The following is a 25,795-nucleotide window of genomic DNA, read 5'->3' as shown; positions in this document are numbered from 1 at the left end:
CTGATGATACGCCGTTGGATGGAACAATATATCCAGTATATTTCACGGATTTACCTATTTAGTTTTGATAGTGTGATCTTATTTATTAGATAATTTGAACTTATTTATTAGTTCTTCAGGGTTGATAGCGAATATGAGGATGTCATCGACGATCTTATTTACTCCTTTCAAACCTTCTAATGATCTACTGCCTCTCAAACAAAATTAATCTCCGAAAGTATTCAGTCCCATTGGAGCTCTACAATATTGAAAATTTCCGAAGGGTGCCAATATCCCTTAGTAGTATCTAATACAACTAAGTATTTGGATGTTGATGGAATTGAAGATGAGAGTTCTATTGGAGATGGGAAGGGATGAATAACGAACGTTTAACGAAATTGTTAAGGCGGGTGTAATCCATGAAGAACCGTACGGACCCATTTGGTTTTGGAATGACCATACATGAGCTAACCTAATCAATATGTTGGTCAATTGGTTCCATTACGCCCGATTAAATTTTGAATTTGAGTTCTTCTTCAGATGCATCTCGGAATGCAAATGGAATGTGCATCGGGCAAATATACACATTATAATTCAAGTATATTCGCATAGGAGAACGAACCCTTCATTGCCTAAAGTTTTTTTGAAGATTGAAAAAAAAAATCAAATTCCCTTTGAATATTTTTGAAAGATGTATCCCCCGTCCTCAATACTGTCTTACTATTCGTTTCTATTGCAACTGGACGCACCGTTAATCATGGTTAAATCTTTTCTTTCTCAATTTTTATTTTAAAACAATATCCTCTACCTAATGAACATTTTCTCCCTCCTCTAGTCAGTCAACCAATATTTCTATAACCATTATGCCTCCATCTACCAATAAAGTCTTTATGCATGAAAAACAAGTAATTGAGTCATCTGTTTTTCCAATTCGGCTTTATTCTGAAGAAGCTAAAGAAGCATTTAATTAAGAAATTAGAAATAACATACTTAATCACTCAAGAGAATCATCAATAATTAACACCTTTACAGATCAGATTCACCATCTTCTGATAAGCAGTGACCCTTTAATATCTAACCTTCGAAAATATAACTATCAAGAAAATAAACAAAAGTTATTTGCAGATACTAAATCAATATTTATATTGATAAAGTAAACGATGAATCGGATGATATAGATTAAATTTATGTTTCCCTTTTTATTTGCCCTATATGAACAAATAAATAATTTATAAGGCTTGCAGTTTCTGTCATTAAAACACCGAGGCCTACCAAAAAAGTATTCCTAGTATTTATATAAAGGAGTAGTGAATGAGTGGAATACTTAGAAAAATGATACAACATTTAAGTGATTATAATCATTCATTAGTTTACCACGTAATTTCATATGTTTTATTTGTAGTTTTTTTCTACCCAGATCACTTACCACGTTATAAAAATCACTAACGGAGGTGATCATTTTTTTTAATCACCCGGTATATGTCTTGTAGGGCTTAAAATAGGCTTTGACTTCTATAATGTATGTTGAAAACCAATATGTTTGGGCTTCTAATCAAGTAGTTACCATGATATTCTAGACTAAAATTCAATTTGAGAAATTCAATCTTTAATATTTAATCAAATAGATTCATAAATGAATGAAAACTTATGTAAAAGAGTAGAAGGCCTATTGACTTTCCTTTTATAATATTGTTTTTTATTACTTTTTTTATGTTTTGAGAGCAACATCAAACAGTTTTAAAAACTATTTAAAGATTTATCTTTTTTTCTAAGGCAAAAGGTCAAATAGAAAACAATTTGTACAAAAGAAAGACTATTGGTCCAAAAGCTTTCATCCACTCAATTTTTCCTGTTTACGCACACACAAAGTACACATTGGCATAATATAATTCAAGGAATTAATAACTTGATTTACTCAATCTTGCTTCATGATACTTTTTATTTGCAAATTAAATGTATTGTAAGAAAGACGACAGTTGTAAATTAAAAGCATTTTCTCGCGACTGTAAATATGATCACAGTTGGTAATCTAACGATTGTTCATTATTTTTAAGAAACTGTTGTCATTATTCTTTAATTCTGGGGTAGGGAACATGGAAATATAAAGTAACCATTTGCTCACGACTAGTGATGTAAATTGTGTGTATTTTGTAGGTCGCCTGTTTTTTTTAATTGGTAATTTACAGAATGAATTTTATTTTTTTCAGCTGTTTGTTATTTACTCTGAGTAGTCAACTTCACATTCAATTATATTCAAAACCTGACTGAACATTTTTCTGGGTTCATAACAGACGGAGAGTTACCTTAAAGATTTGTCGCAGAATTATAATAATAACCAATTTTTGGACACAGAGTCTAATGGAGGATCAACATTGGAGTAGTGCTTGACAATGTCCACATTTATTTCCTTTTCTCCCTCCTCCTTTGTTATAGCTGATTTAATGAAACGTTATGATAACTAATCTGCTTTTTCAAATTACCATGATTACTTTGTTGATTTTGGTTAGACATACCCAAAAAAAACATATGATTTTCAACACTAAAAGTATGTATATTCGAACTCAGAGTAGAATTGACATAGCAGAAATTCTTTCTAGATACGGAGTGGGATTTGTGTTTATTACTTTCATTTCAGACTGCTTGTATCTAATCAATTGAAACTTCATGACAGCTAATCTGCTCTCCTTCCAAATATTTTTCAAATTCTCAGGGTTACCATTTCCATTTATGGGGATTTTTTAAATACTGAAAGTGCTTGGTATTTACAACTCTAAGAAGTACTTTTCAGTATCAATAGAAAGTCATGTTTTATACCTAAGTAACACAAATTAAAATTCACAAGATTAAAAGGATATGATATTGTCTAAATTGGTTATTTTTTTGTCGCTTGCCTGTTCAGCAACACTCACCATTTTGGCACTTTTGATTGTATATAATACTTTTTCGACATGCTCTGATATTTACTTTCTCTGGTTTTGAGAATAGTGTTTGTTAAGACCTTTAAGAGAGGATGGGAGCTTCCTAGATACATAAAATTAACATCCACCTAGTTTATTCAATATAAAACTGCTTTTTTAAACAAATAAATATATATAATTACGACCACAGGTCGTAATTTGCTAGAAGAACGAAACTTTGATATACCAATTAAACAAGTTTGAACGAAACAATCGAGAGCTACCTGGACTCTGTTACATTATATATTTTTATTACATCAAGGGCACTTTCCCCTTCTTTTCACAAATCATAAATCCCCTATTAATCTTTTGTGCGATAGTTAAGAATTGGAGTAAACTCAATGCTTTTTAATTTTTTTTTCTGTAGTTTTTAACAATTGTCTATTTATATGCATTTAACAAATTAAATTATATGAATAGAAAGTAATGATACTAATAAGAGACAAAGTACTTAATTAGTTGCCATTTGTCTTTCAACATAAAAAACATGGTCATTTAATGAATTTATAAGACAGTTAGAGTTTATAAGCGTAAAAAAAAAAGTCCACACAACACATGCTATAAATAGAACAATCACAAAAAGAAAAAGAAATAAAAAAAACCTCACCTAAAAAACATGATCAAAATACAAAAATTTAAGAAATTGGTGAAATAATCATAGAATTAAAAAATAAAAGCAAAATAACAATCTCTAATGGAATTTTAAAAAACAGCAGCGTAGGTTATATTTGTATGGAGTTTAATCTTTTCAAAATTGGACCTTGCAATCATGTTTTGCAATTTTAGATTCACTTCTGAACGGAAGTGCCACGTTCTTAAAACAGTAAAATTTCCTCTCATGGGTGAGCCCTCTCCTTGTGTAGTAAGTGAGTCTACCAGACATTATCGATAATATCACTTGTAGCTGCTTGCAGTCACAAAAAACATGGATGAGCCTTTTCTTTTTGTTGCAGTCTTTGTACGGCGTCTCTCTCTCTGTATAGTACACTCCAAAGGCGACCCAATATCTCAGTTAGGACTGCTTACGAGTGAGTTACGGATGTAACAATAACCTCACATATAGTTTTTGGTTGAGTCTATCCTTTGTTGTACATTTTAGAGTATTTGAGAGGTCGTATGGAAGGTCTCATTTTCTCACTCCCTCCTCAATGGTTTTACTATTAATATTTGTCGCTACTCTTACGGGAAGTGTTTTTTGTTGGTTTGTATAGCCTTAGGAGGGGATTGCGTAGCATACTCACGATCGGATGATTAATTTTATAGTTAGCAATTACATCATTTATGATGTTAAGACCTAGCTCCTCTCTGATCTTACAGCTTTTAGTGATATAAATAAATGGCTGGCTCGATTTTAGACAGGGGGAAGATAATTATGTGCCAATAGTACAACCACATATTTGCAAAATTTCTTGTACGTTTACAATATTTTAATTTGGATTAAATTTGTCGTTAGGAAAGACAAATGTTGGCCCATTTTTTTGTCATTCTCAATTTGCCACACTTAAAATATTCAGGGCAAGGACATCCTAACCTCGAGATAGGACGGGCATTGGACCCGGATCCAAAGTTCTCGGGTACGGTATAAGAAAACTTGTATTATTATTGAGACACAGATTCGATATGGGTACTCAAACTTTTAGGAATCTTGAAAATGATCTAAAGTATTTTTTTAGACTCAATACCTCAATCTCAAGGGGATCCTGGCCTAGAAATACTACATGTCTTGGACCCGTGTCCGAAGTACCCAGCTACGGTATAAGTAAAATTGTATTATACGAAAAGATTGGAGATCTAAGACGCAAACCAGTTTTGGGTACGCCAAAACTGATAGGAATCTGGAAATAAGATTGGAGGCATTTATAGTGTTGATTTAAACATAATCTTAGCTTTAAAAAAATGTATTTCGAATGTAGCATCTCTATTTATCGTTATTAGTCTTTGTTCAGCAATATCAACATACATACTTAGTTGCATTGCAGGACCAAATACTTATTGTCTCCACTGTATATATACAGAGTGCGCAAGCCATCTATGGCACCACTTAGGCTCGTTCTTTTGGGTGATTGCGGGCACTCAGGCATCTGTTTTTTTATTATTATATAGCTTGTTCAAACTTGTACCAGTTGGAAAAAAATGTAATCAATTGACGAATTCGTTGTTCCAAATATTTGGAATCGACACGGAGCCCACCTTGAAATCTTCGCTGGGATCGAAAATGTGGACCTGCTATTGACCAAGGTGAAGCCCAGGATCGATATGGTAGCCAATGAGAGGCTTTACGTGTTAATACAGGACTTGGCTCCCTGCCACATCTCAAAAAAAGTCTCAAACGGCATCAATACAATTTTGACGACTTCATGTTCCTGGGCTTTTGTCCTCCAAACTCAGCGGATAAGAATCCGATGGATTTTTTTTTGTGTGAGATAAACCAAACCGGACTCCTGCAGAATTTTAGGATTTGACAAGGGACTATATGGCGAAGGCCTGCTTTCACTTTATAGAGACTGTAATTAAGGCTGGACGTGTTTTTGTTGAATAAGATAAATCAGAAATCATGAAACTTTCAGAATCTATTGTTATTCTTTAATCTAATTACTGATTAGAGATAAATTTTTTTTTTGAACAAAAAATAAATCAATCGTTTTCATGGTACAGACAGCTTGCGCACTCTGTATACAAAAATTATTATAAATACTTATAGACAAACTAATTGCGTCCGAAGTATCAAAGCCCTACTTATAAATTTATACCCTCTCAAAAATGATTGTGAGTAGTAGATATTATGATGTACACAAATATCTACAATATTAGTAATTGTAAAAATAATATATTACATCATAAAGGAAAGCCAGATTCTATAGGTACTCTTCTTTTCAGTGTTGATATATAACCTTGATTCAAGTCTTGGAAAACAAGTATATGTACATTCATAATAAGTACAATTCATATTCATTCACAACGAATAGTACTTGCAGATTTTATAAGTAAAATTCAGAATGAAATAAGGGGAATCAAAAAACAAAACAAAAAAATGTTCACTTACACAGTTCTCATCGTTCACAATTTGTTTTTCCTTATATATAATATATATTTTATGACATTGTAATAAATATCCACAAACCTCTTCAATAAATGTATCACACCCTCAAGAAGAAGACGGAGTAAGAGGGGTCATAAACACTTCGTTAAAAAGTACACAAAATTCGTCAATGCCTTTTTATGAACTAACTAAGACGTGAAAAGAATTTCTTTTCGTAAAAATAAGAAGAAAAGTTAATAAGTAAGGGGTAGGGATAGTTCAAGAAACGCGGACTTTACATATCATGAGGGAAATTCTTGACTGACTTGCTTTTTTTTCTTTACAAAAAAAGAATAGTTACTTTAAAACTTTTTGACGATTCCACATAATTGCCTATAATTACCTCTGGCAACAAAGTTGAACGGAGGTTTCTATGTTGTCACTTCATGAAATCCACCCCTCTTTTAGTCCCCCAGGAACCAAATGTCCTCGTCATATCATTTTTTTAAATTCTGCCCAATATATTGACAAAAAACATTCAGTTAGTCTAATTTCGTCACAATGGAGAACAACAGGGTGGCTCAGATAAATTGGGGAAATCATTAAAGACTTATAACGAACAAACTTGAAAGGGTATTTGAAAGCTATATTTAATGATATTCAATTAATCATACTGAGTTACACCTCTTTTGATAACCTGGTTCACACTCACAAGGAAATATACTCATGACCTAAGATGACTTTGTTTTTTATTTGAAGTAAAAGTATACAAAATTACAGATTTTTTGTTGTTTATTGTAATGACGAGAGATGGCGCAGATTACATTTTCGAGCACCGTATATTATAATGGTAAGAGACCGTTATTAAATTTTGGAAGGTGATGGTTATTTTTTTGTCTGTTCGTAAGTAGGAATACGCAAAAAGTTATTCACAGATTCTGGTAAAACATTCTAGAAAGTTTATACTGGGCCAACCGTTTATTCATCTCTATTATACAAATTTTGAGAGGTTAAGAGTCATTTTTTCCCCATTTTCCCCTAAGCAATGTTGTAGAAGTCATAATGATTCCTGTATTGCTAGGAAAAACATTGTCTTAGTCACCCCAATGAGTGCACAGTAAGAGAAAATGATTGAGATAGCAGCGCTCCTCTACGCGAGATTGTCCCAAAAGGCCGTCTCGGAGCAGACTGAGCCCTCGAATGTAAATTATTAAAAAAAGTATTTTAGAAAATTATGAATTTAATTCAACAAAATTTTACTACAAATATTTATCTTAATTGTTCCTTCTGGAATTTTTCTCAAAAATTCCTTCCTTTGGCTTCAATACAAGCCTCAATAGGAAGCTAAACTGTCCCATACGTATTTGGCAGTGGCATTGGCCAGTTATTACACTCTCTGACCACAGAGTCCCTTGTACTGGCGCTCCACATAAAGCAATCTAAGGGATTCAGCTTTGGTGAATTAGGTGGCCAAAGCTCTTTGGACCAAAATACCTTAGACCCTGATTTGTACATGATGTACTTTATAGATTTTCTTTCTTAGCTCCTCCATAATTTCACAATTTATTTGTTTATTAAGCTAGGAAGACACTAAGGGTGCAAATAAAAACTCTTTCGTTCTCACAAATAACTTTTCCTTGTGAATTTTAAACCTACATTACTTAGGTAATTACTGCTTGAAATAATTAAGACGGACTTTTGGTATGTAATGTGGGGAAAATTATTTTTGGTGGCGATTTACACTGTAGTTTTTGTTAAATTGACTCTAATTGATCGGAACTGACAGAGACTGAACTAGAGGGGAACTGCATTCTGCAGTTCTAAATATGTATTGAAACAACATTAATTGAAAATATAAAGATAAGAATATGTTTATTCTTTACTTCTTTTTTATTGAAAAAAAGGGTCATTATATTTTATACTCATAACTAAAGAGGGGATTTGTATTTACGAAAAACTAAGTATATCGATTTGAAAAAGAAATAAGGTTAATGCGTGTTCTCTTTTTTTTTAAAATCTCATTATTTAATATGGTGTGCCGTGTAAAAATCTCCCGCTAAAAAAGGAATAATCGCCAATCTTTGGTGTAAATTGATTTAAAAATGTATAATAAAATAATGCAAGATTCACTTTTTGTCTAGGTTTAACTTTATAACCTGCTCTGACTGACGAAATTATTATTTTGTATTTTTTCAAATAGAAAGAAGTCATTTGTCTTCTCTTAAAAGATAGGTCAATAAACAAGGAACATGCAAAAGTAGAAAGATATTAGCTATTAGCCTATAAATAACTCCTTACAAAAATAATGTTATAAGCTCATTGCATAAGCAAAATATCAATGATGACATAGGTATGTGGGAAATATGTGCAAAGACATGCAAAATTTGAGTGTAGAGTATTTAAAAAAAAAAAAAACACCTTCAATTCAGACCCTTTGTTAGTGAAATGGGATATTATACACCCTGGTATTTATAAAAATGCTTCTTATTCCTTTGAATACATATTTGATCACCAATATTTTTAAAGTTAAGTCCAAAAAGCGTGGAAATGCGCTTCATATAAAGGGAGATTCTACACGAACTGAATCAATTTTAGAACTTCCTAAATCTCCAACCAAGCTGAGACAAAATTCTCACTTGAAATAATTATCTGGAATGTAGGTATCTCTTAAAAAAAGGGTGATGGTATATGATTAGTAATTTGCCTTGTTGGACTTCTTTATGGTCTTGTGATCTATGGGACCATATTTTCCTTCAACACCATCCAAACTGGTATCCAACAGGAAACCATATGGGAGAGATTTTTTCTCCAGTTGATGCCACAAACTCCAACATCATCACAGAGGCCGGATTTTTGGCCTTGGTAAACATTCTGATGCTATTATCAGCCTTGCCAAAGCATACACCCCGATCTTTTTGGTTGTTGTAGACGGGGTCAGCGGTAAATGTCTTTACATCAGTGAAAAAAATTATCTAGTTGCTGTTGTGCTTCAGATCATTCAAAAGTTGTTGACATGGTTGAGTTCTTTCTGACGTTGGGACAGAAATGGCCTCTTATTTCTTCTAAGAAACCTACGTCCAGCCTTTCAGATGGCTCACAGTATACCAATATACCTTCTATTTCTTGGCGTACTGTGTCATCTTCATCGTTGGTTTAACCTTAGAAGCCTCTATGAGGTCTTCAGGCTTCACCTTTGATGGGTCTTCCACTCTCAGATTTGTCCTTAAGTTTGTCCCCATCAGCCAAACGATTTCTGATCCGGCAGACTCTGACCTTCCTAATGTTTAATGCCTTCATGATGTCCGAGGCGGGCCTCCCAGCGTGAATTAAATTCCCTATGATGGCTCTTCATGCCACCATCGCAACATATAAATAATTTTTGTTTACAATATGTACATCAATCAAAGGCTTAGAATCTAAGTTTTTCAAAAATAATCATAACTTAAGATTTGATCAATAACAAACTGTATTTTTAGAAGGTCTCACTACTTTTCTTTACCCAATATCACAAACAGGCAAATTTATCTGTATTAATTTAAAATACACTTTTTGTGTGTACCTAATGGCTATCCACACCGTTGAACCTTAAATCTTGAAAATTTGCATGGGTGCCTCTTATTAACCTGGTCAAGCTAAGGCAGGGGTACGGGTTTTTTTTTTTTTTTTTGGGGGGCATATATATGTAGAATCTCACTTTATATGAAATCCTTGAAAGATGCAAATTTTTATTTTTTTTTTAGTTACAAAAAAAAAAAAAAATGGATTCGTAGATAAAAATATGTTTGCATAAATTTATTTAAATATTCGTTTCCATATAAATTTGACAGATAAAAATTGGTAATTGTCAATTTTTTTTTCTTCTTACGACAACTTCTAACGATATATTTTGGGAATAACATTTTAAATTTCAACACTTATGTATGGTATTTTTAATTTCCAGAACATTTCGTTACATATTTTTTTCTATATTTGTAAAAATGAACCAAACATCGAGTGCCATTTTTTCGACGACATTATTTTTCCATAACTTTTTTATTTGTGCAAATACGAAAAATATCTTGCTAAGTTTGTGTTACTCTTTACAATCACAATAACTTATAGTAATTACCTTTTTTCCAAAATTAGTCCAAAACAGTTTTTTTCAATTTTCTACGCGAATTTCTATTTCACATTTTTGACTACAATAAAAAATGGATTTCTCAGCCAGACAAATTTTTGCAATCATTTGTTAGTATATTATTTGAAGTTTGAAACGTAATTTTATTTTTAACTTCAAAATAAAACATTTGATATAATATACAGGGGTTATGTTATAATGCTTGGGCTCTTCATGCTCTTCCATGGATCCAAAAATTAGGAAGAAATAATAATGACCATTGTCAATGTTATTTCCCACTGCCACATTGGCGCAAGCTGGGCAACCCTTTGCTACTTCTTATATATATTTACTATAAAAGTAAAATGACGTATTTCATTTTATAATCTGTAACGATTGTTTACTGCTTACCGACTTGGGATTATAAGCATAAATCAGTGTAAATCATAGACATAGAGGGCACTGTGGAAATCCTAGTAGAAACAACAAGTTACAAACTGTCTGCCCACCTTACATATAGTTTACTTGGTTTGCTCATGTGCTGTTGTATACGGATCACCAGTTTCTAGTCACTTACCTAATCTAACTTCATTGCCACTTTTGTAACATAAATGGATTTATGAAAAAATATATGTATGTAGAAATTAATTACGCATTAAATATGGCTCCAATTAGAAGTAACGACCATTCAAGAATAATGTGCATTTGATCGTTCATAATGAACTACCTATCCTACGTAGTTTACCCACAATCAACACCAAAATATGATTAAGCTGTATACTTGTTAATGATTGGATGTTTGTTGTTGATGTGAACAAATGAGTGTGACGCAAGACCCCTTTAAAAATAGTTATATTTTCCCATAAAATATCCCAGATAATAGAATAGAATGTATCCATATACTTCGCTAGGTACTTAGACCTGAAAACCATTTTGTCTTCATTCGAGTTTATTACTTTAAAAAACATTTAATTGTTATTATTTCACAATCCAGAATGTGAGAGGAAGTGGCAATTGGTTTCAGTGAGTCAAACCACTGTATTTTTTTGAGAATTATGTAATAGATTGAAACGAAGACTTTATTCTGGTATAAAATTTAATACATGGAACAATAACTACTGAATATAACCGCCATCAGCTGCTATGACACCCTCCAAGCGCCCGGGAAGGCCTTGCACACATTGATGATGTAATGGTCTTCCATGGCTGCCCATTGCTCATTGACACTGGCCTTCAATGAGTCCAAATTTGCTCATTGGTGGCCTTCAATGGGTAGCACAGGTCTTCTTCTCAATTTGCCACCACGCACTGTAGTCAAGGGGATTCAAATCAGGTGATTAAGGTGGCCAAATGGTTTTGTTCCAAAATGGCATGTTGGCAGCGAGCCAACCCTGAGTCATTCCAGAGGTATGGGCAGGTCTTTCAGATCTTTTCCCTCCTTGACAAGCTTCTGGACCTTGAACACAGTAGTCCTGGATAGTCCAGTGTCCTTGATTATCTCCTTGACATACCTACCGGCGCGGAGGAGAGTGGCAACCATTTGCCGTTTGGCTTCGTCATTCATCGTAAACGACTTTGTTTGATGCAAGGAAAAAAAACAAAAACAAAGCCAAAAGATTTACCAAGTTACTTGTGCTGATTTTTTTTATTTCCGGTCACGGAACCTCGAGATATAAGCGTTTAAAAATTAGTCCGCGTATTTATGCAACTACCGGTAGTTAATTTTTTTTTTAACTACCTACATTATTTGCTAAACAATTGACATCTTTATTAAAGTAGTCAAACTGACTAAACCCATTACTTCCGTACGTCCTTATAAGTATGTGTTTTAATGTTGATTTTCTATCATTATTTTGATGCACTGTGAAGGAGTAGAAGCTTAAGCCTTTAATGATAGATAAACAAGTTAAAAGTTTTTTTTTCTATATATGTAAACTTTGTAATTCTTATCAGTTCCGCAAAAGTTGTCGATGAAACGAGATAATTTAAAAAAAAATTTATAAATCCCTTTTTTCTACTTTATTTTGTTAATAATACTTACCAATATATTTAGATTTATGACAATGATAAAGTTTATAAATTAAAAAAAATATATGGACACTTAATTAAGTTCAAACTTGTTGTGTACTTTAATGTAAGGGTTGGAAGATATCTAAAAAATAGGGTGCTTTCTTATAGTTCTAAACGATCATTTTGACTAACTATTTTTTCTTTCCCCTTAATCATCGACGTATTTAATTTCAGATTTATTCCAAGCTCAATGATGGTTTTATTAAGTTGTTTTTAAAATAATCTTGATAGCACTTATAAAATACTATGTATAGGATTAGGATATCCGTACTCGACACACTTATACTCAAAGCTGGTCATTTGAGAGTATGGGATAATTTGTCTACTTTGTTATATCTTATAGCCTATTTAAGATCTATAGGACCAGGTGTGTTCGGAACAATGAAGAGAACAAGGCACAATAATCCGGCTCTTCCAAGTAAAAATAGAAATAAAACGATGATCAAATGAAGTTTTCTAACAATATTTATTGACAATGATTTGTGTATTACTGCTTGGAATAAGACTCTGAATCAATCTACATGGGGTATAAATACTTGAGTTAAAAGCCTATTGGATCGTTACAACAGATAAACACGCAGGAAGCTCTCAAGAACATACTCTAATTATATTATGGTGTTCAATGTAAATATGGGGTGTTGACATGCTAGATAATATTGTAGCTCATTATTGAATCACAATGAGAGAAAAGAAATGATACTGGTCAGTATATAATTGGTTCTTGAACGTTTAAATGGTTCAGACCTGGCGCTTTTAGAGAATAGTTGGAATATTAAACTACGAAAAACGCCAAATCACAATGTCACAGGTTAAAATCATCAGGAGGTTTTTTTCATTAATGACATTTCATTATAGTCAGGAAGGCTCAATGCCATACCTTGGCACATCTCTAGATCATAGCACTTCAGCTGCTTTGACCTTTAGAGTATGGAAACATTATATGATTTACGTACCAGAGACGAAGTTTGAAAGTCATTATTGGGAAGCAGTCGAAAAAATCTACAAAATATCTTTTTTTTTACTGTAAAGCTGTGACATAGGGAAATTATAAGAAAAAACAAATAATATTAATGCTTTTTCGACTAAAATGTTCGGTTATGTACAAATATCCCCAATTTATTTCATGTTTAAATAGAAAATATAGAAACACAATTTATATTTATTTATAGGAGTTATTACGTTGCGTACTTTTAAGTATGTGGCCAGTACGTTAATACGAGGGGCTAAAGGTAAAATTTTATTTTTATGATCCATATCAGATAAAAAAAGAACAAAATAACAAACTATTGATGCTGAAAATTGAATGTAAGGGTATGTTGGAAGTAAGGGGTTAAATATTAATCTTCATTTTATCAGTTTCATGCAAAAATATTTTTGTTTACCTCTTACTTGAACTCGACTTAACTCCATATTCAACGACTTGAACTCACCCAAATTCGATAGTTGTAGAACAAATTTGCCTCTAAGTAGTCATTAAAATACTCATAATTGATCAAGATGATGTTGTACGTAGAACATTTTAATTCATAATATTTTTACTATAACAATGAACATTAATTATGAATCTGGCCACCATCAGCCTCAATGATAGCCTTCTACCGCCTCCAGAACCCCCTTGTACATATTGCCAACGTATTCCTTTTTCATGATCCTCCACTGCTGGTTAATGAAAATCTTCTGAGCATTAATGTTCGGTTGGCGAATTTTGCAGGTCTTCTTCTCAATTTGCCACCAAATTGAGTGATTCAGTGGAATCAGATCTGGGTTATTTAGAGGGACAAATGTTCTTGGACTAGAAGCTTAGATTGATACACATCCACTCTTGTACAATATTAGCAGTATGGGTCTCAGCCCAGTCCTGCTGAAATACGTACGTGGGCTTGTTGGACTTCCTTCATAGTCTTTTACACCATCAAGTACTTGGTCGTGTGTAACCGGTATCTAACAGAAAACCAAATTGGAGGCATGTTTTCTCCAGTTGATGCCACAACCCTTGGTCTTGGTGACTGTTCTGATGCTGTTGTCAGCCTTGCCAAAGCATAGTATCCGATCATTTTGCTTGTTGTAGTATTGGACAACGGTAACGGTCTTTTCATTAGATAAAAAAATTACCCTGTTGCTGTTGGCCTCTCAATTCTTCTAAGCAACCTTCATTCGTCCTTTCAGATGACCTTGTCCACAGTAAACCGATGCAGCTTCTTCTTCTTGGCGTACTATGAGGTTTTCATCGTTGGGTTAACATTAAAGACCTCCGTGATATCTTCAGGTTTCACTTTGGTGGGTCTTCTACTCTTGGGGTTGTCCTTAAATGTTTCCCATTAGCCAAACGATTTCTGACCAAACAGACTGTGGACTTGTGACGTTTAAGTCCTTGATGATGTTGGTGGTGGTCCTCCCAGCGTGGATTAAATTGTTATTATACCTCTTCTTGCCACCATCGCACATAGATCCTGGCATCAACAAACAAAATGATAGGGTCGTTACTTTGAAAATACCCAATTTGTTTTTTTTCTATCAGAAGCTGAAAACTTAAGGATCTGGTAGAGCTAAGTCTTGCCATGGATTCACAAGACCTTCAAGAAGTCTAGGAAGAAATCATGGCTATTCCAACAAGATGAAAAGACTTTTGACCGTCCCGGTCGTCCGAATCCTTTGAACTTTTCAATATTGATGCATATTGAGTCCAAAGCCTGTTGAGTTCTCCCCACGGTAAAATATATTTTCCACAGAAGTAATTTTATCTGTGGTGTTATTCATTCAAAGAATACTTAATATTAAATATCAAATATAAATACATTTGTGTGTCGGAATCTGCAGGCCTAGGATTTTTTTTTTGAGTGCTAAATTAATAAGTAGTAAAAACATAACTATGTCATAATAACATTGATACACGGATTATATTTTAATATTATAAATCTTATAATTCTTTAAGACATTCCTAGTTTTTAAAGTTTTTAAATCAGTTTGACATGATAATTTTAATCTTATTACGTGATGTCATTGTTTTAATGACGTCACTTAACTGGATTTTCATGTTTTTCCTGTTTAAATAGTATGGGGAAAGGGAGCAAGTTAATTATGATGACGTTCTATTAGATTAGCTATAAACAGCTATGAGGAAGAAAATAACCACCATTCCACTCAACTCAAAACCAATTTGTGATATGTTTAAATATTATATTAAGCTATATCACTAATTTTTTTTTGAATGGTCTTTTCGTGACTTCATAAAAATCACGCTTTTCGTAATTTAGTCATACAATTTTTGTGTCCCGACACAGGATAATTGATTATTGCGATTAAATAACTTTTTCCTTTGTTCTTGCTAGATACAGACTGGGATTTGACTAATCTAATAAAACGTTTCTTAATATGTCCTCCTTACAATCAATTACAGGCTTGACATACCGGGGAGTAGATTGACTGCTCTTGTCGACGAAGGTCGTGTCCATGGCGTACCACGATGTCATTATGGCAACCCAGGCGGAATCGAAATTTGAATGAGAGGTACAGCAGCCATTCTTCTCCAAGACGCCCCAAACTGTAAATTCCAGGTGGTTGAGGTAAGGTCTGTGGAAGGATTACACGGAGGAAGGGTAAAAGTAAGCTATATTGTTGGTGTAGAAGTTTTGGTTCTTCTTGGTTTTATGAGACTATAGTGGACTTCTTGATGTTGTAAGCTATCCGGATGAAGATTCCAATGATCTCTGCATCCTTTTCGGCACCGACACCGTTGCCAAAGAAAGGAATGTCAAATAAACAAAACTTGCTTACTTTCGTTTCAGCTGACATTTGCTGGGTAATAAAACCTTGCTATTAAAAATAAAGGGAATAAAATTGTAATTAAACCCAGGGAAAGTTTGGATCATCACTCTGTTCTCTGAGCCTAACAGGGACATACACTTTTAAGTTTTGGGTCCCGACAAAGTATAATTGAGTTATGTACCTATGTTCTTGCTAGACTCCCCAATAAATCCCCTGCGTTACTCTCCATCATTCATGTGCACACATGCGTGAGATTAATTTTACAAATAGATGGACCTTCGTTAAGAATGAAAAAAAAAAATTCTGAAAATAAAAACACTAGCAAGGTTGTCAACAATAAAAAAATCAAACACTACAAAATACTGTCTAGAGATCAAACTACATACAAAAATATTGCAGGGGTTTAGGTCATATTTACCAGTCTTTCCAGAGGTCTCTTACACAAAATTTGGGTGTGTGTCTGGGGGGGCTAATTATACATCTAAATTTATTTGAACATATCTGTTTATATTCTTTTGAATATTTTAATAGGATTACGTACAATCTAAATATTTATTTTAATAATGATTGAATAAAAGAAAAAGTTATAATTTATTCATTCCTCAGGGAAATATTTATTCTGATAATAGATGTACTTATAATAATTAATCAATAAATGATTTGGCCCCCGCCCCTATTCTATGGCTTTCCATTATTTGCTAAAATAAAAAGAAACACACATCAGCAAATAGCAGTTTAAGTTGTGTTTCTTCGCTGTTGCTCTAGGACTTTTTTTGAATAATCAGTGTGTAGAGTGGTTTTTATTGTGTAATTAAGCCCCCGCTAGTAAACATTATTTTTCTTACAAAGTAAGTGAAATAGGGGAAAAGGTTATACCAAAAATTTCAGATATTTAATGACACCATAGTTAGTCAATATAGACACAAAGTTACACAATTGATGCTTAAAACATTTCTTAATATGTCTTAAAATTAATAAAAATGCCAAACATAATTGGACTCTTATAAACTATAGTCAGTGATGGAAATCCCTTGTATTTTTTAGATGGTCCGTTTTTTTTTTTTTTTTGGTAGTCTAAAGAAATACCTTTTTTCTTAAGAAGTTGCCATTATTATTTAATTTCTAAGTAGTGAACATTAGTATGTAACCCTGAGGACTGATTGCAGAGTTATAATTATAAGTCCTTGTTGGACTCCGATTAGAATTGAGGATCGACATCAGAATAATTCTCGCCAATGTCCTTGTATATTTCCTTCTCCCCCTCCTCCCTTGTCACAGCTGACTGTAGTTGAACTAATGAAACGTCATGAATATTATCATTTTTACCTACAAAACATTATTTTAATTTTATGGTTGACAGTGCTGATTTTCGGTTTCTTTTTTTACTTGCCCATTCTACACTGGATTTTCATCACTAGCCATATAATACTACAAAAATTTTCTAGTAATATCGTTGCGTGGTAAAATTGTCGTGTACATTATCATTCAGAGACAAAATGGTTCTGGGTAATATCATCGTGAAGCAATTTCATTGCAAACAATATGATTGAGAGTAATTTCATTACAAGATAATACCTATTATAAAATTCTTAGGTTATCTTTCTCAATACTCGATCTGCCTGGCAATAAGAAAAAATAAAAATAAATAGAGGATGCAAGTAGGGTGACCCGCTGTCCCCTTCACTGTTCATTATAAGCATTAATCTGCTATATAAAAAAGTGATCTCTAATCCATTAATCAAAGGTCTTAAAATAGGAAGGAAGTCATTGAGGATAATACTATTCGCTGACGACGTCTCTGTATTTATTGCTGGTTCACGGGACGAAGTAAAAACTGCTTTGCGAGAACTGGAAAGGGTGTTAGTTCAATTCCAAAAGGAATCTGTATTAAAGGTCAACCTATCAAATACACAAGTACTTACATCAATGGAAAATGAACTTATCGAGAAGTTTCCTTCCTATTCATAAGTTCACTCTGCATCGCTGTTTGTTATTATTGTTTCCTGCCATAGTGAGGAAGAAGAATTTCGTAAAAATGGGGATAAAATATTGAGCATAATTACCTAAAGCAGTCGACGGGTTAGTCCCATTTAGGATAAACCAACTAGATAAAATAAAGATATTGAACCAAAAAATTCTACCAAAAATTGTACATCTTTTGAGATATTCCCCCTTCACAGAAAGCTTTATTTCTCAATCGAGATTGATTGCTTCAACCTCAAATCAATCAATAATTTGATTGCCTGAATATAATATATTATAATTGCAACGAAATTGCGTGCAATAATATTGTCTTACAATGAAATTAGTCACTATCATATTGGTTGCAATGAAACTCCTTTACAATGATATTACCCACAACAATTTTGTCCCACAATGATACTGTACTAGATGATTTCCCCACGCAATGATATTACACCAACGATTAAGTCTACAACCTTTTTATCATAACCATTTTAAGGTCAACCCTTAAGTTAGTCATAACTACGATCAAAAATGTTGAATAAATTTGCAATTAGACCAAGGATTTTTGAAAGACATTTTTTTAATACATTTCAAATATTTATATAATATGATACAAAATTATAATATTCAATCACTCTAAAAAAAGATATTATCTAAGACATAAAAATATAAGGAGTGGTAAAAAATAATTTATGATCTCCTTAAAAGTCTGAACAAACCACGCACTAAAGAAAAAATATATAGCCATCATCAAGTCCTTTCTATGAGTATATCCCTAGTTAATTACATAAAACAACTCAATTTCACTTTTCTAAAAATAGTTTAGATTCCATATTTTATTCGAGCAATACTTAAAGTGCTCTGATCACGAATATGTAATTAGCTTTTATTTGTATCTCATCTTGTTTTTAAATATTTAAATATTTTTACACTTTTCTAAAGTTTGCACCAAATTGTTGAGTATAGATTTATTTGTATTTTTTGACAAAATTATCAATGATTTCACATAGAAAATTGTTCGGACTAATCCTTTACAGAATTTTGTAAACTGCATTTAAAGTAGTAAACATTTTTCGACACATTGAAAGTCTTTACAATGATAAATGTTAATTATGAAGGCCATATTTTGACAAAACCAAGTCTCGTAAATCAATAGAAGGCTCTAAAGTATGCTTATTGTTCCTTTGTATTCTCACTTATCCCAGGAATTCTTGATACATCGCCTTTAAGTCACCAATATATATGTATAAAAAAGCGACGTAACTGCCAAGGGCTCAAAATTCTATAATTCCAATCGGCGTGAGTAATAGTTGCGTTAATTTGCACCAGCTGCATGGCACTACTCAGAAAATAAAATAAAAAATGGTATAAAATCGATATAAAAACTATAGATCTGAATAAAATTTACGACGCAAAAACGATTTAAATAATTTTTCTTCAAAAATAATTAGAATTATTACTTTTTGTGTTAGGGATTTTATTCAATGACTATTATTACGAATTAGGACATATGAAAAGACAAAAAAAAACAACCCCGTGAAATCCAACTCAAAATACTTGTACATTCAAAAACCTTATAATTAGCATATCTCAAATTGAGAAAATGTTACGTCACTTTTGTACTAATCCTACGATATGTTGTTAAAAAACTATTTGACAGTTCTTCTTCCCTTAATTTTGTTCAAGATTTTTTTTTCTATTAATATCTCAAATATTTCATTTGTAATTGGATATGAAAAAACTGATTACAAATTTCTCTGTCAAAGTCCAAAAAAATTATGCTAGAATTAAATTTGGAACTTAAATATCTTCTTCATTTTTTTATTTTGGTTTGGTTGACTTGTGTTATCCAAAATTTAAATTAAGAAAGAGTATCGTAGGGATCTACTGAGTAGTACTTCTTTAGCAATTTGGAATCTAAGGGCTTGAATCCATCTGTAATGGGACCAAACTCACTCCCAGGTTTTGTGTTTATAGGAGATGGTAAAAGTTCAGAACTGTAATCATTGCGATGGAGAGCGTAGTTGTAATCCTCTTCTTCTGGCTCCTCGTTCTTGGATAGAGGAAATATTGACCCTCTATCAGGAGCAGGGTTGAGAGCATATATACTTGACAATGAGGATAAATTAGGGGCCTCATCTCTTATGGGCTTAGATTCCTCTATCTTTCGATTATAGTTCAAATCATTATCGCTAGGTGCAACAATGCTTTGTCGTGTTTTAGTGATGACAATGTCCTTTTCATCATTAATGAATCCATTGCAGGAAGTAGGAACTTTTTTATCCGGATAGGGGGAGCATTTCTTAAATTCTCGTTTCTCTTGTCTAGTTGTGGGAACGTATTGACACTTTTTAGTTTTGAAGGGTCTACATTTTGTCTCTGGAGTCCGATGACACTTTGTTATAGGAGAACATCTCTCATAGGGGATTTTTTCGCAGTTTTGAGAGTATCCAGAGGTTTCGCAGTGTGTTTTGTATAGACGAGTACACTCGTTGGAGGTTGAACACTGTGCAATGTATGACGTCGTACATTTTTCATCAAAGACAGGATAGCACTCCCTATAAATATATAATTTTTTCCGTTAGATGTCGTTAGAAGATTAATTTATAATATAGATATATAATTACTTAATTTGAGTGGGGACGGTGATGGTTTGATATTCGGAAAAGCAATCTTGACATTCATGTTGAATCTCTCTTTCTTCTATCACCCTTGGTATCCGTGTACATTCTTCATAATACCCTGGCTTGCATGTCGTTTCATAGAGTACTCTGCAATTCACAATTTCAATTTCTCTACAAGGACACCCACAGTTTAACGCAGTCTGATAGATGAGTCGTCCAAAGTAATCTGAAAATAAGTATTTTATTTAAAAACTGTTTATTTTAAAATAATAGTATTTTCACAGAATTGCAGAATTACAGGTTCGTTCATTATTGGCTGTGACTAGATCAGCTTTAGGATATTATGATTTTTAAAACTCAACAATTTTTTATTAATTGTTTACAGTGTATAGGTAAGTAGCTAATGTACTGTGAGCTTTTGAAAGGTAGTTTAATGAAAAAGTAGAAAATAGTATAATCTATCGACATGTAAAAAAGAGAATTAATTTGATCACCCCGACAATTTTATGAATTTTTGGGAGAAGAACAGCTTACCTATATTGACTTTTCATTAATTCAGTTGCAAGCAGCTATGAGATGAATGAAATAACTCCCCTCCCCCCACCAACCCAAACACAATCAGTATCTAGCAATGATATAGGCAGGAATTGGTAGAGGTCGATCATCAATTGTCAGATTGCAACGAAAAAAGACATGATCATATTTTTTTCATCTCTGTTTATGAATTTATGTATTCTTATGTTAAAATGACTAGCAAAAAACTGTTAGTAGGTGCTAACAATGGAATGTTAAATTGGACTAAATATATTTAACAAATGTGTAAATATCGCCGTCAAACGCTATTAAAATGTCCTGAAAAATAGAAATTTATTTTCTACAATTTTTTCCTTGGTAGGACGCATGCATTTTATGTACAATATCTTCCCACCAATAGAGCACTTTTATATGACACCATTATTTTGCTAGTTGATCATTTTAGTAAATTTAACACACAGAGGAACAATTAGCGGGGGGAATTTTGTACAAAGAAATTGAAAAACATAAATTTTATTTATTTATAAGGAAATTCAAAAATGATCGCAGCGTTTCTCTCAGTCATCTGAATTCTGAAATATCTGGAATTATAGTAATTCGGAACTATTATTTTTCAGAGTCATTTTTTACCCTTAAAACAATCCTCAAATTAAAAGTAGGATTAATTAAACTTATGTAAAAGTGGTCTTATTGATTCTGTATCTTGTTCTGAACTCAATATATTTTCATCTTTAGGGTGACAAATGGTAAAAAAACAGCACTCTTCTTTAGAACCTTATAACTTATTCATATTATGTACACATTGATGAGAAATGTCATAGCTTATATTATAGAAAAATATTCCATGTATAAAAATATGCAGCTTCAAGGATTTTGTTACATTTTGTATTTTTTTAAGTGATCCCATTTTTTTATGGGACAGGGGGGGGGGTACTACTAGCAAATAGTCAACATTCTCATCATATTTTTCCGATTTCAATGACAATTTCATGACGCCATGCCCAATAAAAGGAATATCGAGACAATCGAAAGAAGAAATTTCTAGATTGATCATCCATCTCAAGAGATATTCGGAATTCAAATTCCATGAGGGACGAAGTGTGGAGAATTCATCCGAGAAAAACTACCAAACCTCATAAGAAAATAGAGTGGACTTCTTCCTTGAGAAGTAGATACCAGGATCGAAACAATAAAAGGATCTATTCACGATGGATTCATGAAAATACTAAAAAATACAAACTGAAATAACAATCCTTCGAGATACATATCTTTTTATAAAAAAACAAAAAACTTTGAATATTTTTTATATAATATGAGCTATGATATTTTTTCGTCACTATATATTATGAATTAGAGTATAAAGAAAAGATTTTCATTAAAAAAAAAGTTGTTTTTCAATTGAAAATGGAAAGTAATAGATATGAGTGTCTAAACTTAGCAAAACTGAATATTTTTTCCTTGCAAAAAAAGACCCCAAAAATTGACCATACTTTCACTTCAAGATCAATATTTATTCGCTCAATTTTTATCCAATTACATTCAAAATTCGTGTGTAGTTGAAGTATATTAATTCCCAAAATTGATGGAATATTATATATATTGAATTGAAGAGGTTTGAATGATTATTTCGTGCTTAATATGACTCTATTTATCTTCAATAAAGACTCAACGTTTAGAATCCCAATAAGGAGTATAAATACAGACATACATCAATCAACAGCTGTCAGTATAATAAAAATGAGTTGTTAATGTTTACAGAATACCATGGTGATACACATATATGTAAAAAGATCTTCATTTATACTTAATGTGTGGATGAAGTACCTAATGGTTACTAGGCTGAACGACACGTAACAATTTTTGTATATACGTATAGAGTTGTACAAAAATGTTTTGAAAGGCAACTGTATTTATGTTTAATATATAATGTCGATTCAATAAGAAAATGTTATTTATAATTTATTTGTTGTGAAGGTTGAAATGGTCCTTCATTCCTTCCTGTTCCTTTTAAATGACATAACATCCATTTATGAAGAGGAAATTGAAAATACAAAATAAAAAAGCCAGTGAAAATAGTGAAAGCCAAAATATGGATTTATCTTCTACTTTGATATTCAATAGAACTATAGCTCGTTAACACAAAAGCATGCTACAATGATAGTTCACTAAATTGAGTGTTTATTTGTAAACAATTGTTTTCCTTTTCCAAATTATTTTATTAGCTAAAGAAGGTGCCTAAAATTGCACTACTTAAAGTTGCCATAATTAAATGGTTACAACTAATTAAATAATGATAAATAAATAAATGTGTTTTGAAATTGGGCATATCGGAACTAATTTATTCTCTTAAGGTCAAATAAAGACCTTAAGCTATAGCAAAAATTATTAGGTATCTCAACTCATCCCTATAATTGACTCAACCGACGCTAGATAATTTTTCCTTAAATTATTTTACTTTTAGGACTTTTTGCCTTAAACCATTTCGCCTTAAGACATTTTCCCTTGAAGACATTTTGCTTAAAGAGTATTTTGCCTTCATATATAAATCAATGAATTGTATAGGCCGTTATTTTTTATTTTTGGATGAAATTGATGTTCTCTTTCAATTTTTTAAATCAAAATATGCAATATTCATACCATAAAATGCATTAAATGATTGTTTTCTTTTGGAAAAGTGATGAAACGATTCCCCAAAACTATAAGGTGTTCACCAACAAAATCTCACTATGTAATAAATTTGAATTAGAGACAAAATAGGTAATACAATGAGTATAAGAAATACAATATAAAAAAACAACACAGCAACGATTCGAATAAAAAAATAGATAATCACTTCTCCGTTAGCTTTTAATTCTGGCATGATGGATTACACATACCAGAAAATACTTTTAGACTGACAAACAAACAAAATATGAGGCAAGATTACTTTTTCATAAATATTCACAACAGAAAACATATATTTTATGTTTAATTTAATTAATTTTAATTTTGTTGTCAAAATAAAGCAAAAAGCGCTCAGAATTTTTTACTTCACATATTAAGAGCCTGTGATATCATAATCAATTTATATCTACTAATAATTACATCAATCAATCATGAATTATAGTGAGGTCTAAGTGAACGAATTAAATTTGTTAAAAACCGTTATACACTTTAATATTTTTGAAAATGATGTCTATTAGAGGGTGTTTTCAAATTTGGGACTCTTTCAACGACAAATATTAGGGAAAGGGCCCATATTAAATACGATTTTAAGGACAAATACATGGATAGTGCAAACTATTATATTTTGAGTTAAATGAAGTTCGGTGAAATTAAAACAACCTGTACGTGCGAGTCAAGTAAATATGTATTTACTTTTGGTCTTTTTACTTTATAATTCTCTTGACAGAAAATCTGGAAGTCCAAATCAATTTTACTGGAACGGGAAAAAGTATTGAGATAATTTTAAATCGGAATTTTTGATAATTTGAATAAATTTAATTAAAAAAAAAGTAAAGTTACTTAACTAAAAGCTTAGATACTCAGCTTTCATTTGGTTATAGAACATAGAAAACGAAGCAAGATAATCACAATGGAAGAAAAAAGAGCTTACATTGGCGTTTTAATCCGCAACAGCAAGACCACGACCGACATCATGAATATCTTAAAGGTCTGTTATGTGATTGTATGTCAAGTTAAAAAGTGTTTGACGGTGTATAAGATTGTTAGACCAACCAAGTTGAAGCACAAGGAGGTAATTAAGGCCTTTGATAAACACCTGTTTATGAAGTTGGCCCCAGTACGGACAGAAAGTGAACCGATTTACAGTTGCTGTAAAGTCACTCAAGAGAATTGAGAGGCCTCTTCTTTCACAACATAAAAAAAAACAACCTCGTCAACGACTTCTAAATGACTGAAAACACAAATGAAATCGGATTTTTTTTCTCGGATGAAAATATGTACATTTACTTTGGACCCTGTTATCAAAAATCTAAATGTCTTCGGAGTTTGCTTAGGGTATACCAATAGTAACATTAAGACTCTCACCAAGACCAATCACACTGCTGCTGCAATGATGATTGTGATTATAACTTTTTTTATTCTTCCATCATAATTAGTTGCTTGTTTTGTTCACAACCTTTTCATATAATTTTTTTTTTAAATATTGATCTTTTTACTAAACGTTTACCCATATATTATGCAATTATATTTCTCGATAAAATATTCAAAATTACGCTTATGATGGATCATAGTAACATTAGATTTCGGGTATCAAAAAGATCATTATAGTTGAAATATTATGATATCATTTTTGGTAAAAACTCTTATCAAATACTAAGTTTTTTTTAACAAACTTTTGATAATAAAAATGTACTTCGATGAGATTGATTGTTATACATGAGATAATAGTTTATATTACATTTTTAGACAAGCGTATAGGTTCATTTGAAAAAAAAGAAATAGACAAAGTAAAATAACAACTTAGAAGTGAACAAATTAATCCAAATCACAAAACCTAGCTTAAAAATTGCAAAATTTACAAATATTTCCAAGAAAATAAATTTTAAAAATTAAAAGTTGCATTAATTCTAAAAGATATTTCAAGAGCATATTCATGCTGTTTCTATCATTAAAATAAGATGTAAAGCAATTTACTAAGAATTCTGATGCAGAAAATCCCAGTTCAACAACAAAGGGTTAAGAAGAGATATTTTTTGAATGACCTTTTTTAAAGAAATATCCAAGCCTTCAGAAGGTTTTTTTAAAAATAAACATAATGTCTATAATATAATTATACCAAACT

At 32.0% G+C, this 25,795-nt stretch overlaps 2 protein-coding genes across 3 annotated transcripts in view; both read right to left on the bottom strand.

The window, feature by feature from the left end:
• The window catches only part of LOC121122556 (uncharacterized), a 46,898-nt gene extending 40,727 nt beyond the window's left edge, over positions 1-6,171 (bottom strand). Inside the window, exon 1 of one of the 2 annotated variants that reach the window (XM_040717582.2) lies at positions 6,058-6,171. Coding sequence is in view for 1 of the 2 variants with exons in the window: in XM_040717580.2 (XP_040573514.1) it covers positions 5,980-5,990 (11 nt within the window). In the remaining variant the exon portion in view is untranslated. Of the gene's footprint in view, positions 1-5,979 lie in introns of both variants that reach the window. The other variant, XM_040717580.2, reaches the window with a different exon arrangement.
• Positions 6,172-19,626: 13,455 nt separating this feature from the next.
• LOC121123089 (uncharacterized) overlaps positions 19,627-25,795 on the bottom strand; it is a 35,270-nt gene continuing 29,101 nt past the window's right edge. Inside the window, exons 2-3 of the mRNA XM_040718173.2 lie at positions 20,479-20,701; positions 19,627-20,409 (exon numbers count right to left, since the gene is read on the bottom strand). Coding sequence (XP_040574107.1) covers positions 19,713-20,409; positions 20,479-20,701 — 920 coding nt within the window. The 3' untranslated portion in view covers positions 19,627-19,712. The remainder of the gene's footprint in view (positions 20,410-20,478; positions 20,702-25,795) is intronic.

The sequence above is a fragment of the Lepeophtheirus salmonis genome, chromosome 8 (genome assembly GCF_016086655.4).
Source record: "Lepeophtheirus salmonis chromosome 8, UVic_Lsal_1.4, whole genome shotgun sequence".
Classification (NCBI taxonomy): domain Eukaryota; kingdom Metazoa; phylum Arthropoda; class Copepoda; order Siphonostomatoida; family Caligidae; genus Lepeophtheirus; species Lepeophtheirus salmonis.
The sequence above is the reverse complement of the archived record's forward strand: the minus strand, read 5'-3'. Positions and strand labels throughout refer to the sequence as shown.